The sequence below is a fragment of the Monomorium pharaonis genome, unplaced genomic scaffold, assembly GCF_013373865.1.
Source record: "Monomorium pharaonis isolate MP-MQ-018 unplaced genomic scaffold, ASM1337386v2 scaffold_163, whole genome shotgun sequence".
Lineage (NCBI taxonomy): Eukaryota > Metazoa > Arthropoda > Insecta > Hymenoptera > Formicidae > Monomorium > Monomorium pharaonis.
In genome coordinates this window covers 25,498-41,371 of record NW_023415432.1, presented here as the reverse complement: position 1 = coordinate 41,371, position 15,874 = coordinate 25,498, and the positions used below count along the sequence as shown (strand labels likewise).

Genomic DNA, 15,874 nt, shown 5'->3' with positions numbered 1-15,874 from the left:
CTTTGCAGGAAATGTACATGTAATGCAGCTTAAATCTTTTTTTTTTTCTTAATATAAACATATTCTCTATACGAACAAAATTTCTAAAGTGAATAAGAATTTGCAATGATACGTTTAATAAAAATTAATTATATTTAATCTTGTCTGTTTTAGAGCGGAAACGATCGTTCTGAGAGATCCACTAGATTAGGTTCGATATCTTCGCTATCATCAGAGACCTCGTCACAACACCAATCAGATTAAAATCCAATAGTTCCGAAAACGGCGAATTAGATTATAAGAAATTATACGAGGAATCTCAGGTCGAAAACGAAAGGTTAAAGGACAATTAAAGCGCTCCGACGAGCAATTAAAAGAAGTCAGGCATTTACTGGAAAAAACACAAATTAATCAAAACAAAGTAATTCTCTCTCCGAGGCGGAGAAAAGAGAAAGGCGAGCCATGGAAAGAAAGCTTTCGGAGATGGAAGAAGAATTAAAGGTGAGTTCGCAGATTTGATATTTATTTTATTATGACACTATTTTTATTATGAATCTGTTATGTATGTGAAACGCGAATGGAAGAAGTGCTTTCATATATTGAATTGAATCATATGAGGAGACTGGACACTATTGTCTGTGATTTTATGTGTACGAATATACATATCAGTATATTTACAATATTAGATTTTTTAGTTAGTTACACACCGTCATCTTTTTTTTTGTGTTGCTGTAACTTTGTTGCAAGCGACAAGCAAAAACAGCAATGGTTATTTTTTGTACGAAGACCCGATTTTGCTTCGGTTATATGCTTTTTCTTACCTGGCAATTTTACGCAAATTGACGCTTTACTCTCTTATTCTCTATTTTTGATTGGTACTCGTTTTTCTTTTTTTCACGGGTAAAAATAGTAATTTTCTTAGTACCCCCGTTGTACATTTTCTCCTAAGTCCGCTTCTCAGAATTTCTAGTAGCTTAGTTTAGCGGGAAATTGCACGCGGTTTTACTCATCTGTTAACGAAACGCGAATTAGTTATTTGTTTTTTGGCTATTTTTGGGAGTAACAAAAATAATGACGGGGTTTTAGGCTAATCGTTTAAACTGTTTACAGCAATTGCAAAGCTCAAGCTGAAAATGAGAGATTGAAAGCCGAAAATCGGGCACTTACCCGCGTCGTATCCAAACTCACCAATACTAAATAGGTAAAGGACACAATGACAGCATCTGCGTTAACGATAGGCATCGTATCTCACATACAGCATTAATTAATTAATTAATTACTTTCTTAATTGAATGATTAATTATAATTTTTGTGTTCTGATCGCCAATATTAAAACAGAAACGATACTCATTATACTTATTGTACAAATCAGCTTTGCAAAGCGCATTTCAACATATAACGCGATCGTTAATTAATTCTTAACTAAAGATGCACCAATTTATTTTTACAATGGAAATACTTCACAAGCTTATTATAATACATATATCTCATTCTGAATATTACAATCGATATTTACGGTCTTATTGGTATGATACCAATAGTATATTTCTGCAATGTATATCGAAGGAATTTTCTTTCACAAATAATTATGTCTATAACTACGTATATACATCTATATATTATATACATATCGCAAAACTGTTCGGACACAGAATACTAGGAATTTATTTTATGCTACAAATTGACCAATTATTATAATTTTTTAAGGAAGACTTGATTAAAAGTAGAAATTCTTACCAGTGATATATTTGTATTAAAAACAAATTTCAAATTAAAAAATTCACTAGCTTGTTATTAACAAAACCAAAATTTAAAAATGTATTTAAATAAAATTGTAATAAAGCGTCAATTCTACCTTATGTCTGGCTTCATCTATTTTTATTTTAAGTTTGTCTTTAAGTCTGAAAATGTGTGTAAAAGATTGCAAAATTATGGCGGAATAACATTAAATAAACAAGTTATATACAATTATAGAACTAATTGGAAATTTATTTTATGTTACAAATCAAAATTTGGCAAAACTGTTAATATAAAAATATATCACTGATAAAGGTTTTTATTTCTACAATCGAATTCCCCCCCCCCCCAAAATAATACTATTTAGTGAATTTATAGCATAAAATAAACTTTCTGTGTCCGAATAATTAATTTCATGTGACTGTATATAATTTTTTTAGATTGTTATGAAATTCCAAATATGATAATTGTAATAAATAATCCCGGCTGATTGTGTGATGCATGTTACAAATAAATTATTTAATAATACATTTACTAAAAAAAAGAAACAAAAAGTTTTAACAAGAGATAATGAAGAACGCAGTCTGTCATTTATAAGATATATAGGAATGAATATAGATACCACAGTTTTAACTTTAGGAAACTTTCCTCCATGTAAAACAACCATCCAACACGCCGAATAACATCAATAAACTGAATGCCAATCACCAAGCATCGACTATTCTTAGCACGTTCACATGAAAGAAAGCTATGACTATGCAGTTAATTATTTTTTTCAGTTTATTCATCTTAATCATAACTGTGTGAAAATCATTCAATTCCCGAAACATATTCAGTCTGTTAAAATCAACACTTGTTACACACTCTATTAACTTAGATTTTTTCACCGTTATCTCACTTCTGTCTTTTTTTAAGAAAGCATGTTAAATGTTAAATTATTGCACTTTTATTGCACTTTATAAATTTAAAAAAATCAGTCTACGAAGTTGACATTAATCCTTCTTTAACTTTCACGTATAATATTGCATACGTATTATTTTATAGTATGCATTAGAAAGCTTTCGTATCGATGGTATTATTTTGTAGTGTTCTAAAAGTGCTCAACAACAAAAGATGACAAATGATTACAGTCTATTGCAGTCAATTGCAACCATAACACAAAATTATTTCTTGCATTTAAGTACATGAAATGCTCCTGAAATTCAAGTCAAATTGTTATTAATTGTATGTATATTATCTGAACTACTAACTTAATTACTCGCTAATTGAATCTCGCTTAGATTGTGTATAAATCTGAGAATAATTTTTTCCAAACATATAAATTTTATTATAAAATATTTGTATTATAAACGTGTATTATAAATTTTATGAAAATGTAAAATGTATAGACATTTAAACCAACTGTCAAATTTACATTTAAATAATTTATATTCGAGAAAAGCGATAATATTAAAAGAAAAATATAGTTTGTAATTCAGGTAGATCTGTAATCGAAGATCATGAATTAATGAAACACTTTTGAATATACGTGATATTTTTTTCAGTTCTTTTATCTGTGTCAGTATTTATCTGAATATTTATTAATTTTCTGCTAGTGTATACCACCCAAATATTTTAATGACTTTTGGTTGCAGTAATATTTGTGAGAGTGCCTCTTTCTGTTTATCCTCCTGTTTTGTGAGCACTGAAATTATTCCGTTTATGACATTATTTCTCTGTATTCTCCTCTATATAATATTACATTCCTAATTAGCACATAAGAATTAGTGTGGCATTTTTTTTCTAGGTGATGGACCAACTAAAATGCGAAAATCAGAGGCTAAAAGATGAAAATGGTGCCTTGATCAGAGTAATCAGCAATTGTCCAAATAAATCTTGTAGTCTCAGCTACACATCGTAATGAAATTTTACGTTGTATTACAACTATAATTGAATGAATTGCTTAACAGCAGCATCATCATTATCGCTAATATTCTTATAAATGTGCATCATGCTATCGATAAATTATTTCTTATATCGATAACTTTTTTGTAGTAATTTAACTTATTCCAGTTATGAGATCAATTAATCGCATGGCTGTGCCAAAGGCAAAAAGAAATGTTACTCCTATCTTAGACTGTGAATACTTGATCGTAAAAGACTTAGAGGAATTTTACTTTGTGGAATTATTTTTTAACATTATAGAAGAATGAATTTTATAATCCAATATATAAAAAATCAATTTAATGGTTTATAGTAAAAAAAAGGAGTCAGGTTTATTTTATTTGACTATTATATAGGAAGAGAAAAAAGAACTGTTGATCTTTACAGTTTTCTTTTTTAACAAATCACGTTATTGATGTTGATTCTTTATAAGGACATTTTGTAAATATGGATAAAGACAGTGGTGATGTGGCATTTTAGTAATTTGAAAAAAGAATTTTTACCCACGAAGTATGTTTTTGAAATATTGCATACAAGCTAATCCATGGTATATCGAGTAAATAAGTCTACATTACCGAAGCAATAAGCGATATATCTGTTACTTTTAACTAAATTACGCAGGTGATAAAGGAGTCAAAGAACATGACCTTGCTACTCAAGTGGCCTTTCTCTGAAGACTGCAATTTGTAAATCCTTCCATCATTGCCATTTTTGCAGTATAGACGGAAATTTGATGCATATATACGGAGTAAATGTTTTTAATTACTCTGTAATATATAATACATTTTCTTATATAATGTCACAGATATGTAAAATATACTTTAGACGTCGGGATTTTCATCTCCTTAAAGTGCTAAAATTACTGATGTATTAGAGCTGCAACTTCAGTTCGAACTGTTGATGTAGAATCTGTGTTATTATTTTTAACTATCTGTCTGATATAAAATGCTGTTACCTATTATTATTTTCTTATAGCAATAATGTCCAACACGCGCTCTGGATAAAGACGAATTTATAAATATTGGATAATGTGGAATGTGTAATTGACAGTTGGCATGTTTTTTAATGATATTATTGCAAACAATTGTAAAAAAAATGACTCAATGTAGTTATTTCGTAATGAAGTTTATTAGAAAATAATATTTGTGTAAATATTTTAATACATAAACTTACTTGTAAGCCTTTATTATTTTTATTTTATAAACTTAAGTCATATCAATGATGGAATTTCTTTGTATGTTTATATGATATTTTTCGAAAAATATTTATATTGTTAAAAAACTTTTAAATAATATTATATATTGTGATTGATTATAACAGCAATAAAAGGTAAGTAATTAATAAACCTGTTTTTACACTCGGTTTTTTACAAACATTTTATTTATTTATTTACAATATATCACAATACTAATTAATTAGCAGCTTCAATATTTCTGCTATCTCCAATTACGATTTCAATAATCGTTCCATAATTTTTGCAACAATAGCTAAATCTGCACATTGTTCCGTAACCTTTGCTATTTCTCCCATTAATGCGTTAAATAATTTTTTTTACCATTTTTATATCCCAATACAAGTTTTGGATTTTTTTCTAGAATTTCTAAACATATTTGTTCTAATTGTTTCTCGTCTGATATTAGAAACCAGTTATGTTCTTCAACGATCTATGTATAATAAACAAGGTAATTATATGAGAATTAAAAAAGATATTTAAACTGTAAACATATTTTTTTATAAAAGAATAAGATTTTTACCTGTTTTGGTAATTTATTTGAATCAGTTATTAGTGCCTTTAAAATCTTCTTTGCCGTTATTAAATTTATTAATTTGTCTTGTAATAAATCGATTAATTGACCAAGATAATTTTTATGTGGTATACTAAAAAATCGTTAAATGAGCTTTTTTATTTAGAGATTATTTCATTTAAATAAAAAGACTTACCAGAATTCAATTGTGAGTTTATTTTTATAAAGAAACGTCAACAACTCCATGACGAGAAATTTGGCGACTAATTGTGGATCACGATTTTTATTCTTTTTAATTATTCCATTAAATAATTGTAATAATGCGAAGTCACTCTATAAAAAATATAATGTTAAAAACAATTTTTATGTATTTGTGTCTAATTACAGAGCATACTAAAATTTACCATTAGAGCTATGATTATTTCAGGAGATATCTTAAAAATATCCTTTAGTCTTTGACGTATCTGTTCTGGCAATTCAGGTAGTTGTCTTCTCAGTACTACCGCATCAACTAAATTGTCTTTATTCGCTAAATCTTCTCTAATATGTACACGTAAAGGTGGCAAATTTGTTTCAGGCATAAATCGGTAATCCTGAAAAATGAAATGTTAACAGCAAATTCAATTAAGAGCGATAACATAAAATCGAAATATATTATTTGATTTAAAATGAAAAGGCGTAATCAACAATCAAAACTGGAGCTTAATATTTCTTGTCTTGAATTTATATACATTACCTAATGTTTCAAACTATGGAAAGAGAGTTTATTGATATTGCTTATGTCATAATAGATATTTATTAGCATTATTATCATTAAATTAATTTTTATTGTAATATTATTTGTTTTATTCTGTTTCTATTTAATAATTACTGTTTCAAGACTAAAATTATTTCGACACATAATTTGAAGATAATATATGTATATAAATTCAAATAAGAAGTATTAAATACTAATATCCAATTTTAACCAGTTGTGCCTTTTCAGTTTAAATTGTATACACAATAATATATGATATTGTCACATTACTTCTTTGTCTTCTTTTTCACGCATTGGAATAGTTTTCTTATTTATCGCGTCCCACGCGCGAGTTTCGTTGAACATTTCATCACCAGCCTCGAGGATAGAAATATGCCTATTTATTTCATATTGAACAGCCGCAGCGACAGCACGCACGCTACCAATATTTTTTATTTCCGTTCGAACCCCCAAACTGTCTTGATTGCTTACAGAAACGTTGGCATCCACACGAAGTACTCCTTCTACAATTTTAAAATAACAAAATAACATTAATATAAAGTTGTATGAAAATTATAAGTTGAAAATAATATCTACAAACAACCTTCCATTTTGCCGCTACAGACACCCAATAATTGCAATGTAAAACGCAAGCTCCTTCACAAGGGCAGCTGCTTCCTCACCATCGACCAAATCTGGCTCAAATACAAATTCCATCAAAGGTATTCCAGCACGATTGAGGTCAATTAGACTTCTATAAAAATATCAAGCTAAAAATTCTAAAATTTAATCAAACTACTACCAACTTTTGAATAAAATTAATAAATAAAGAACTTAATTCAAAATTTTTTTTAATTATAAAACTGTAGTAATACACAGAAATTATATGTAATAAACTGTGTACTATTTTATTGCCTGATTACTTCTAACATCATCTCATAAAAATTGACAAATTTTTTATCTGTTTTTATTTTTATGTTATTATAACAAAACAAAGTAGAATAAAATTTTAAATTAAAATTTATTTCTTTCAATGAAATTTGTCCAATTTATAACTGTTTCAATCAAAATGTAATTGTTTAATAAGAAAAAAAAAACAAGTCAATTTTCAAGGGTTGATTTTTCATGAATTCAAATAGCAAAAAAGTTTATTATTTATTATTCCGTATTTATATTATTTATTATTTTATTTGTTTATTATTCCATATCAGTATATGTATATATTGTGAGTTTTGTAATTTTTTAAATTTCTGAGTTAGAAATCTTGTAAGTAGCAATCGATTTGATTAATAATACCTTCCTATATTTTCATCATGCAAACTCTTGCCACTGTCTTGCTCTAATTGGATTTGCTTAATCTTGGAATATTTCATGTATGGAGACCTGTGCACCCCTGGAGTGAAAACATGAAACTTAATTTCACCATTGACTGCAATAGGGCGTCCTTGTTGAGTAATTTGAAATCCTGCCTGTAATTAAATGATTTGCAATATGATAAAAGTAATAACATAAGATATCTATTTTGTGATACCCCTATCGCTCACAGGCAAGTCTGCATAGAAGTAATGCTTTCTTTCAAACAAGGAAGTATCATTCAATTGGCAGGACAGTGCTAGAGCAGTCATCACCGCCGACTCCACGCATCTTCTGTTCAGTACCTGCAACACATTTGTATCTACGATATAATATAGTATCTACAATAATAAATATTTACTGTAACAATTTATATAAATAATTATTTTTATTTTTTTGCCTGAGAGAGCATCTTTAAGTGGTTAATCAATTATTTACAACTTACAGGTAGCGTTCCTGGTGTGGCACAGTCGAAGAATGAGACGCATGAGTTAATAGGACTGGCAAAGTCGGTGGACGCGCTTGAAAACAATTTTGATTCCGTGGCAATCTGAGCATGGACCTCCAATCCAACTGTGGACTTCCATCTCTCCCTAATTATAAAGTAGTAATATAATTAATGACGCAACTGTAACTCCAGAGCATCCTGAATATTTAATAACAAACTACGATATATCTCGGGAGCAACATAACAAAAATTGTTTACATTCACGAATGCGTAACATTTATCATAACCAGAATTGCCAAATTAGGAGATTTTTTTCCCTTTGAGTTTTGTATTGTATAGAAGAGATTTAGGAAAATAAAGAATTTTAAAGAATTTTTAGGAAAGGAAACAAAGGTCTGTAATATTTTTGGGGAATTTTGTATTCATTTATAACACTAACTTTTTATATTTATTATAAATATTTATAACCTGACGAAACTGATCATAACCTAGCTGCTCACCGTACTTTTGCATCTTTTTTAATCTTGGATGAGAAAACCGCCGCGAAATAACGTCTTGCTTTCGAATCCATTTATGCATGAAAATAAGGCATAATTGTCTTCTCGACAACATTTTTCATCGATTTGTTAACATAAAATTTAAATTGCGAAATCCAGTATTCGTAGATCGAATAACTTTTGAAGCATGCGCAATAGCGCACTCTCTTCTATTGCACGTGTTTTGCCTAGGCTGCGTTCCGTTTCAACGCATGATGCGCATAATGCATTGTTCATTCTTGTTTAACGTTTGACAAACAACAAGGATGAACGATACATCATGCGTATCATGCGTGAAACGGAACGTACCCAGTAGCGTATTGCAGTTTTGCAGTAGCGTATATAGTTTATAAAAATGAAAGGATCAATAGATCTAGCAAGCAAAAGAAAATATTAAAAATGATATATACATCTCTAACGATTAAATAATTTATACTGATAAAGAAGACAGTAAAAAAAATGATCAATTTTAGATACTTAAGATCTATGTAAGTCATTATTTAGAAGTCTGTACATTTATGAAAGAAAGCTTCCTGATTTATTCAGGAAAGCTTGAAAAAACTCCCAAAAGTAATAAAATAGGTTGTTTGAACACTTTGCAAAAAAGTTCATTTTGTTTTGTAATAAACTATAGATATCAAAACTAAAAGTATGTTTATTGTTTACATTTAGCACATATTGACATTATTAAATACTGTAAAAATATACTATCAGAAAGATTTACAAATATATACAAGATTTTTCAAAAAGATCGGGACCTTGAGAAATATAAGGAAAAATATAAAATATATAATTTACAAACTGTTTCAAAAGTTGTAGAATGCAAAAAATTTATTGATCATATCAATTTGCCTTAGATTGCCAAAGTCACTTCAAATTTTTTTAATAAAACTTTAAATAAGGTGTTTTATACTTAAATACCTATGGTCACTAGTGCTACATAGAAATATTTAGCGTTATAGCTCTTTAAAATTAATTCAATGCAGCATGCGACTCAATTTTGCTTACACAGGAAGAAAAATAAATTGCTTACGCAAAACAATACTTTAAACAACTTACGTTTATTCGTGAATGTAGAAAATCTTACGTACAAAATTTATCGTGCAAGTTATACGTAATTTTTAACAATTAGAATAAAAACTGTTATTTTATTACTTGATTGTTGCTTCAACGTCTTATGACTCTACAAAACGTTGTTTCGTTGATAATCACTGTTGCGTTGTTCCTCGCAGTAATTAGAATGTTGTTAAACAGTCAATTGTGATACAAAGATAATTGTTGGTGTCACTCGTTCATTTGGAAAACAGGACTGTTTAAATCATGCAGTTTCTAAGAGATCGTTTTGTATGAAATAAAGAGATCATAAAGAATAATGTGGCTGTTGGCGAATATTGAGATTTAGTCAGTGGCATCATCCTTAGATACGCTAAATGGCTCCGCTACAGTCTCTGCACCGCAATCGGCAATGACTACATCTTTCTGTGGCTTATCTCGCGAGTCAGTGCTCGTTTGTTCAATTTGCGTACTATATCCTGTAATGAAATACAATTAATTATTAACAAAACCAAAGCGAAGATACATTTAATTGTCACGTCTTATATTTAATATAAAATAATTGTATAAAACAGTAATAGGACTATAAGTCAAACGCAGTGCATGAATTCTGAAATAGAAGACTGTCTTTAATTAAAATTTATACACTCATGAACGTTTGAACTGATTTACTTTAAACCATTATCAAAAGAATTATTTTGTACACATATCTAATAAATTTTATATATATATATGTATATATATATATATATATCATATAAATATTTTAATTGTAGAACTAATTACATATATTTTAATTGCATAATTAAATTGTGTATATATAAATATAAAATAACATATGTATTTACGATTATTTTTTATCCATTTTCCTCAGGTTATTTTTGGTTTCTTTTTTACATACAGAGATTGTCCGTCTTTGGATTTATTTTTCATTATTTTACAATTATAACAAAATTTTTCAATGATTTTCACATGTACTTTAACACTTAAAAGAACACTTGTACATTATAAGATATTAATTTTTTGTTAAATGTATATATAAATATAACTAATTGCAGTACTCTGTTTTCCAAAGAAAAAACTACGCTGAAATTAAGTTATTTTATGTACAAAATATGAAACTGAAATTTTTTGAATTAGCAGTCAAGTAAAGACTCACTATGGAATTCCTGAGAACATAAAATAACTTTTTTTTCCTTGCAATTTGACTAAAGATAATTCAAAGTAAAAGACTTTTATTTTACCAATAATTATATTTATAAATTTTAATTAAAAACAATCTTATATTTAAAAATTTACCATCAACAATGTTCAATTTTTTATTTTTATAATTCTTCTATTACCATTATTATGTGAAATCAACAAATTTGTATTCTCACATAAATTATTGTAATATAGATAGTCGGTTTCTTACCATTCCCTTGATAACTTTTCCAAAGACAACATGTCTACCATCAAGCCAGGGTGTTTGCTTAACTGTGATGAAGAATTGAGAACCGTTCGTATCTTTGCCGGCATTGGCCATGGACAGCCATCCAGCACCATAGTGCTTCAGCTTGAAGTTTTCATCAGCAAAACGATCTCCGTAGATACTACGACCTAATGAATAAGCAAATTAAAGATCAGCAATCAGAATCAGATGCATCTACCAATGTTAAACAATTAAAGATAGTGACCTCCGGTACCATCCCCCCTAGTGAAGTCTCCTCCTTGGATCATGAAATCTTTGATCACTCTGTGGAATTTGCTGCCTTTGTATCCTTCACCTTCTGGAAGCTTGGCAAGCTCCACAAAATTCTTTACAGTCTTCGGAACAGTTTTGCCAAACAGACCAATTTCTACTCTGCCCTGGTCAACACCACCAATCTTGATATCAAACCATACCTAAAAATTCAATTAATTATTCATTAATTGACATCAAGTAAACTTTCTTTGTTGAAAGATGCAAATACACGCTGCTGGCGAGAAACAAAGACAACTGCTCATTCGTAAGTGACGCATGGATCTTTCCATAGTGCAACAGAAATATCTCGCAGTTGTAAGATAAAGTGCCACGTATTCACAATTCATATCACGAGCTTATGTTTCATAGATTACTCTCTGCCGTCTATCCTATGTGAAACTACACGTCGTACCTTATCGGTGACTTTTGGTCCGTTGCTCGCATAAGAAAGAGCGGCTAAGCTGAGAAACAATAGCAGCCTCATGGTGCTATGGACAATAAAGATACCACCAGATACCACAACTGTCTTGTCCTACGTCCCACGATGGTTTATTGGAGTGGACCGCTACCGGATGCTACGGTGCCGCGAATACGCGTGTGCACGCTTAGAAATGTGGGAGCGTTCAATTGGCCCGTTTCCCTGGCGATGACGTAGCAAGAGAACCACCGCTAGGGCCCATATGAGAATAAATTCAATAAATGAACAAGGCGGTATTTATAGTTGGCTCAATTTGGTTAATAATCAACTACAACTTAATTTAATTACAGTTTATTCAACGCCAAAGCACAAATACGTGCGATAAACTAACAATTTTCTCGTTTAATAGTTCTTTTTGATTGCCTCTCAAACCGACCAGTTTCTCAGAATCATTTAATTGGTTTAAATTATATTTTGTTACGTTGGCAACCCTTTAATCAACGATTAAAATTAATCGGAGTTGATCGAACTGGCCCTAACTGTCATAACTAAAATATCAAAGTCTAAAATTAGAATATAATAAGACATCTTATTCTTAAAGTCTTTAAGATGTCTTTATGATGTCTTTCAGCCACATTTTTAAAAGGAGTGTAAAAGAGACGTTTAAAGACATCTTATATTTCTATTTTGGACATTGTACTGTCTTGATGAGAAATTTTTAACTGATTAATTTTTATTTTATAATTTCTATCTTATAATTAAGATCATAAGTGCGATTTTGAGAAACTAATACGATCGTTTCATTGACTGAATAAAGCACTTTATTACTATTAAAATTAAATTACCCGGGAAAAAATGTTTCATATAAAAACATATTTATATAAATATATGTATATAAAATATGTCCATATATGATACTATAGTTTCCTTTCTTTTGTAAAATTTCTGTTTGATATAAAAAAATAATAGTTATTCTGAAAAGATAGAAACTTAATAATTTACAAAATAATTTTCGCATTGTTTCTTTTAAAAAAGCTATAAATGTAAAAAATTGTCTATATATAATCATATATATTCCGGAATATATCTAATTATATATATGGACAATTTTTCACGCTTAGCTTTTTTAAAGAAGCAATGCAAAAATTATTTTTTAAATTATTAAGTTTCTATCTTTTCAGAATAACTATTATTTTTTTATATCAAATAAAAATTTTACAAAAGAAAGCGAACTAATAGTATAAACATATATAGACATTATATATTTATGTTTTTATATGAAACATTTTTTCCCGGGTAAGACAAAAAAAATATTTATATAAGGCTGGACTCTAATATAAATTATATTATTACTCGCCCTTATATTATATTTAGTAAAAGTCTAAAACAAGGAAATCGAGAAACGCAATTTGTTTTTTTCACATATATTAATCCGAATTCCAATCTTCGGGATGATCGCTGATTTTTTATTACGCATCCACAATTCAAGGATTTAAATCTTACTTGTTTAGCAATTTGACACATTCCAACACATTCTCAAAACTAGAAAAACAACGGGCAACAATACGACAATTAGTCAGCACTTTAAATTTGCACGCTCGTTGTCTCGATCGTTTTATATTATACTTACGAAAAAATTTTTATATTATTATTTAGTTTTTTATTAATACTTTTTAACATTTAATTTTTTAATTAATTTATATAAGTTTCTGTTCATTATTTTTTAAATAAAAATTATAATACGTAATACGTACGTGTACCGTATTGAGTGTTGTATATAATTTTAAAAAAATTTTGTCATATTTGAGGTTTAAACAAATAAAATTTCTTGCAATAGAAAAGCAGATTATATCAAAGTTCTTTCGAGATAATTTAGATGTGAAAAACATGGGCTTTAACGGATTGTACGCTACTGAACATGAACGCGAAGCAAGTGAAGTGTTGCAATATCTAATAACTTGCGCGAATGTTCACAGGTGTCATGAAGTATACAATTATACATTTACTCGTAAATAGGTTACGAGATGATAATATTTAAATACCATCTTGCCGAGGGGAGAGATTTTTCTTTCATCGTGGTGTTTCTCCATCAGATTTTCCTTTCATTATTCATTTATCAGATCGATTAATGTTGAAAATTAATAGATGAGGAAAAGTGGTAATATATGGCCAGTGTGGATAATATGGCTATCCCATATTATCTCTGTTATTAGCTGACAAATTCTAATAATTATTTATATGATATTATTTGTTTAGTAGCCTACTGTTATATAGTGATGCTAATATGACAAAACGCAACAGTCAACATTTGTTATAAAGCATTTTTACTTTTAAGAATTTCGAAAACTTTTAAGGTACATTTTAACATTTAATTACACATATACTTCCTCATTCTTTTTAAACTTAACCGCATTATCACCCAAATGTATTATACTTGAATATTTTCTTATTATTTAACTCTTTATTCAGTTGTATATATTTCGGCTGCGGTCCGAAACACGCCTACAGCGCTATTAGCGCGCTCACGATTGGTCCGATTCACGCTTGCAGTGTTTTCATGAGCATAATGACGTTATCAATACGTGACGTTTCAGTGCTCATGGTGACCCTGGATGGAAGATGGGTCACTGTGAGCGTCTCGTAGCCGCATGACGTCAGAATGCGCGAAAAAGTGAGGATTTAAAAAAGGACATAGCAATTAAAAGTAAAAAAACTGCATTATAATGTCGAATAAATTGATATCTGTTCCTGTCTTCGTGGAAGATGCAAATGAGACATTAATACTGAAAATTTCGCCACAAGATGCAGAGAGAGTGAATACAGGTAAGAAGAAATAATGTCTGTGTAATGATGAGGTTAGAATTTATTGTATACTTATTTTTATAATAAACTATTTGTTATTATACTAGAGAAGTATATAAGAAAAATATAAAATAATTATAGTAATTTTATAATTATTTCTAGATATAAATTATATGACAAGCCTCGTTAATGAAATATATAAAAAGAGAAGTAAAAAATTAAATAGTCAATTGAATGTACAAACTTCGACAAATAATGATATAAATACTTCAATTCAACAGTCTTCATGCAATGATAAATCTTATACTTCATCTCCAGAACAAGATTCTGATGAAGATGATCTTAAAGATGTAGGTGAGTTTCAAGGAAATATAACAAGCAATGCTTTCTAGCAACACCGTAATAAAGTGATTATTTTATCTTTGTTGTTTGCCGTATGTAAAAAAAAATAAAATGATTTATTGTGTTACGTGGGCTGTGTTTCAAAATTGCTGTCAGTACTAAAAATCTATAATGTACGTAACGGAAACTATAGATTTTCAGTACTGACAGCAATTTGGAAACAGCCACAGTGTCGTTGCTGAAAAGCACCTAAGTTTTTTAGTTAGATTTTTATTATTTATAATTAAAAATTTTTATTCCTCCTGAAAACCTAATAATTACAGTGAATGAAAAGTCATTGTTTATATGGCCATCTAAATGTATATACTTGTTGCTTGAAAAATATGAAGAAAGAAAAGAAGAATTTACAGGAGGTATGAAACGTCACAATAAAATTTGGGAAGCTATTGCTCATGAAATAAAAAAAATAAATATTGAATATACTGTGAGTGGATCACAATGTCAATCAAAATTTAATAGTTTAAAGAAAACATACAAAAAAATATTGGACTATAATTCAGTGTCAGGGAATGACAGAAAAACGTGGCCATATTTTGAAGTAAGTGCATAATATTAATTTTTACAATTTTTAATTATGTTTGAAGATCCACAAAATATTTTTTGTCATTATTTTTTTTCAGAGAATGCATGAAATTTTTGGAAAAACAGGATGGGCAACTCCTAAAGCTATTGCTTCAGAAGCTGGACCATGTGATGAACAGGCGAGTGTATCTGATTCTTCTGCGAATGATGATAATAAAAGAAAACCCAAAAGGAAAATTGAGACTGTTTTACATGACTTTATGTCAGAGATAAAAAAGGAAAAAATACAGAAAGAGAAAAAGAGAGAAGCTAAAGAAAGATGGTTTCAAGAACTGAAGGAACAACGAGAAAGACAACACCAGGAAAAAATAACACTGATGCAAAAGTTATTAGAAAGCATTAACAAGAAGTAATTTAATTATTCTTGTAATATTCTAAATTCTTAGTTTTTACTTCTGCAACGATTTTAAAAAATCTTATTCTCTATTATATTCTTT

General features: G+C 28.9%; 3 protein-coding genes across 3 annotated transcripts; 1 reads left to right on the top strand and 2 right to left on the bottom strand.

Annotated features, from left to right (window-relative positions):
- Positions 1 to 4,988: 4,988 nt before the first annotated feature.
- On the bottom strand, positions 4,989 to 9,360 carry LOC105827755 (glutamyl-tRNA(Gln) amidotransferase subunit B, mitochondrial). The gene is given in 12 exon segments (XM_036294305.1): positions 4,989 to 5,192; positions 5,195 to 5,303; positions 5,394 to 5,517; positions 5,581 to 5,717; positions 5,789 to 5,977; positions 6,412 to 6,644; positions 6,725 to 6,767; positions 6,769 to 6,874; positions 7,417 to 7,589; positions 7,665 to 7,778; positions 7,919 to 8,066; positions 8,422 to 9,360. Coding segments are annotated over 12 exon segments (1,554 nt in total). The 5' UTR covers positions 8,493 to 9,360; the 3' UTR covers positions 4,989 to 5,085.
- A 139-nt stretch (positions 9,361 to 9,499) lies between these two features.
- On the bottom strand, positions 9,500 to 11,844 carry LOC118648082 (peptidyl-prolyl cis-trans isomerase B-like). The gene is given in 5 exon segments (XM_036294306.1): positions 9,500 to 9,974; positions 9,977 to 9,989; positions 10,925 to 11,109; positions 11,187 to 11,394; positions 11,646 to 11,844. Coding segments are annotated over 5 exon segments (597 nt in total). The 5' UTR covers positions 11,718 to 11,844; the 3' UTR covers positions 9,500 to 9,855.
- Positions 11,845 to 14,103: 2,259 nt separating this feature from the next.
- On the top strand, positions 14,104 to 15,835 carry LOC105827752. The gene is made up of 4 exons (XM_036294304.1): positions 14,104 to 14,474; positions 14,616 to 14,807; positions 15,119 to 15,393; positions 15,476 to 15,835. The coding sequence occupies exons 1-4, from the start codon at positions 14,375 to 14,377 to the stop codon at positions 15,788 to 15,790; spliced, it is 882 nt and encodes a 293-aa protein (XP_036150197.1). The 5' UTR covers positions 14,104 to 14,374; the 3' UTR covers positions 15,791 to 15,835.
- The last annotated feature ends 39 nt before the right edge of the window (positions 15,836 to 15,874 follow it).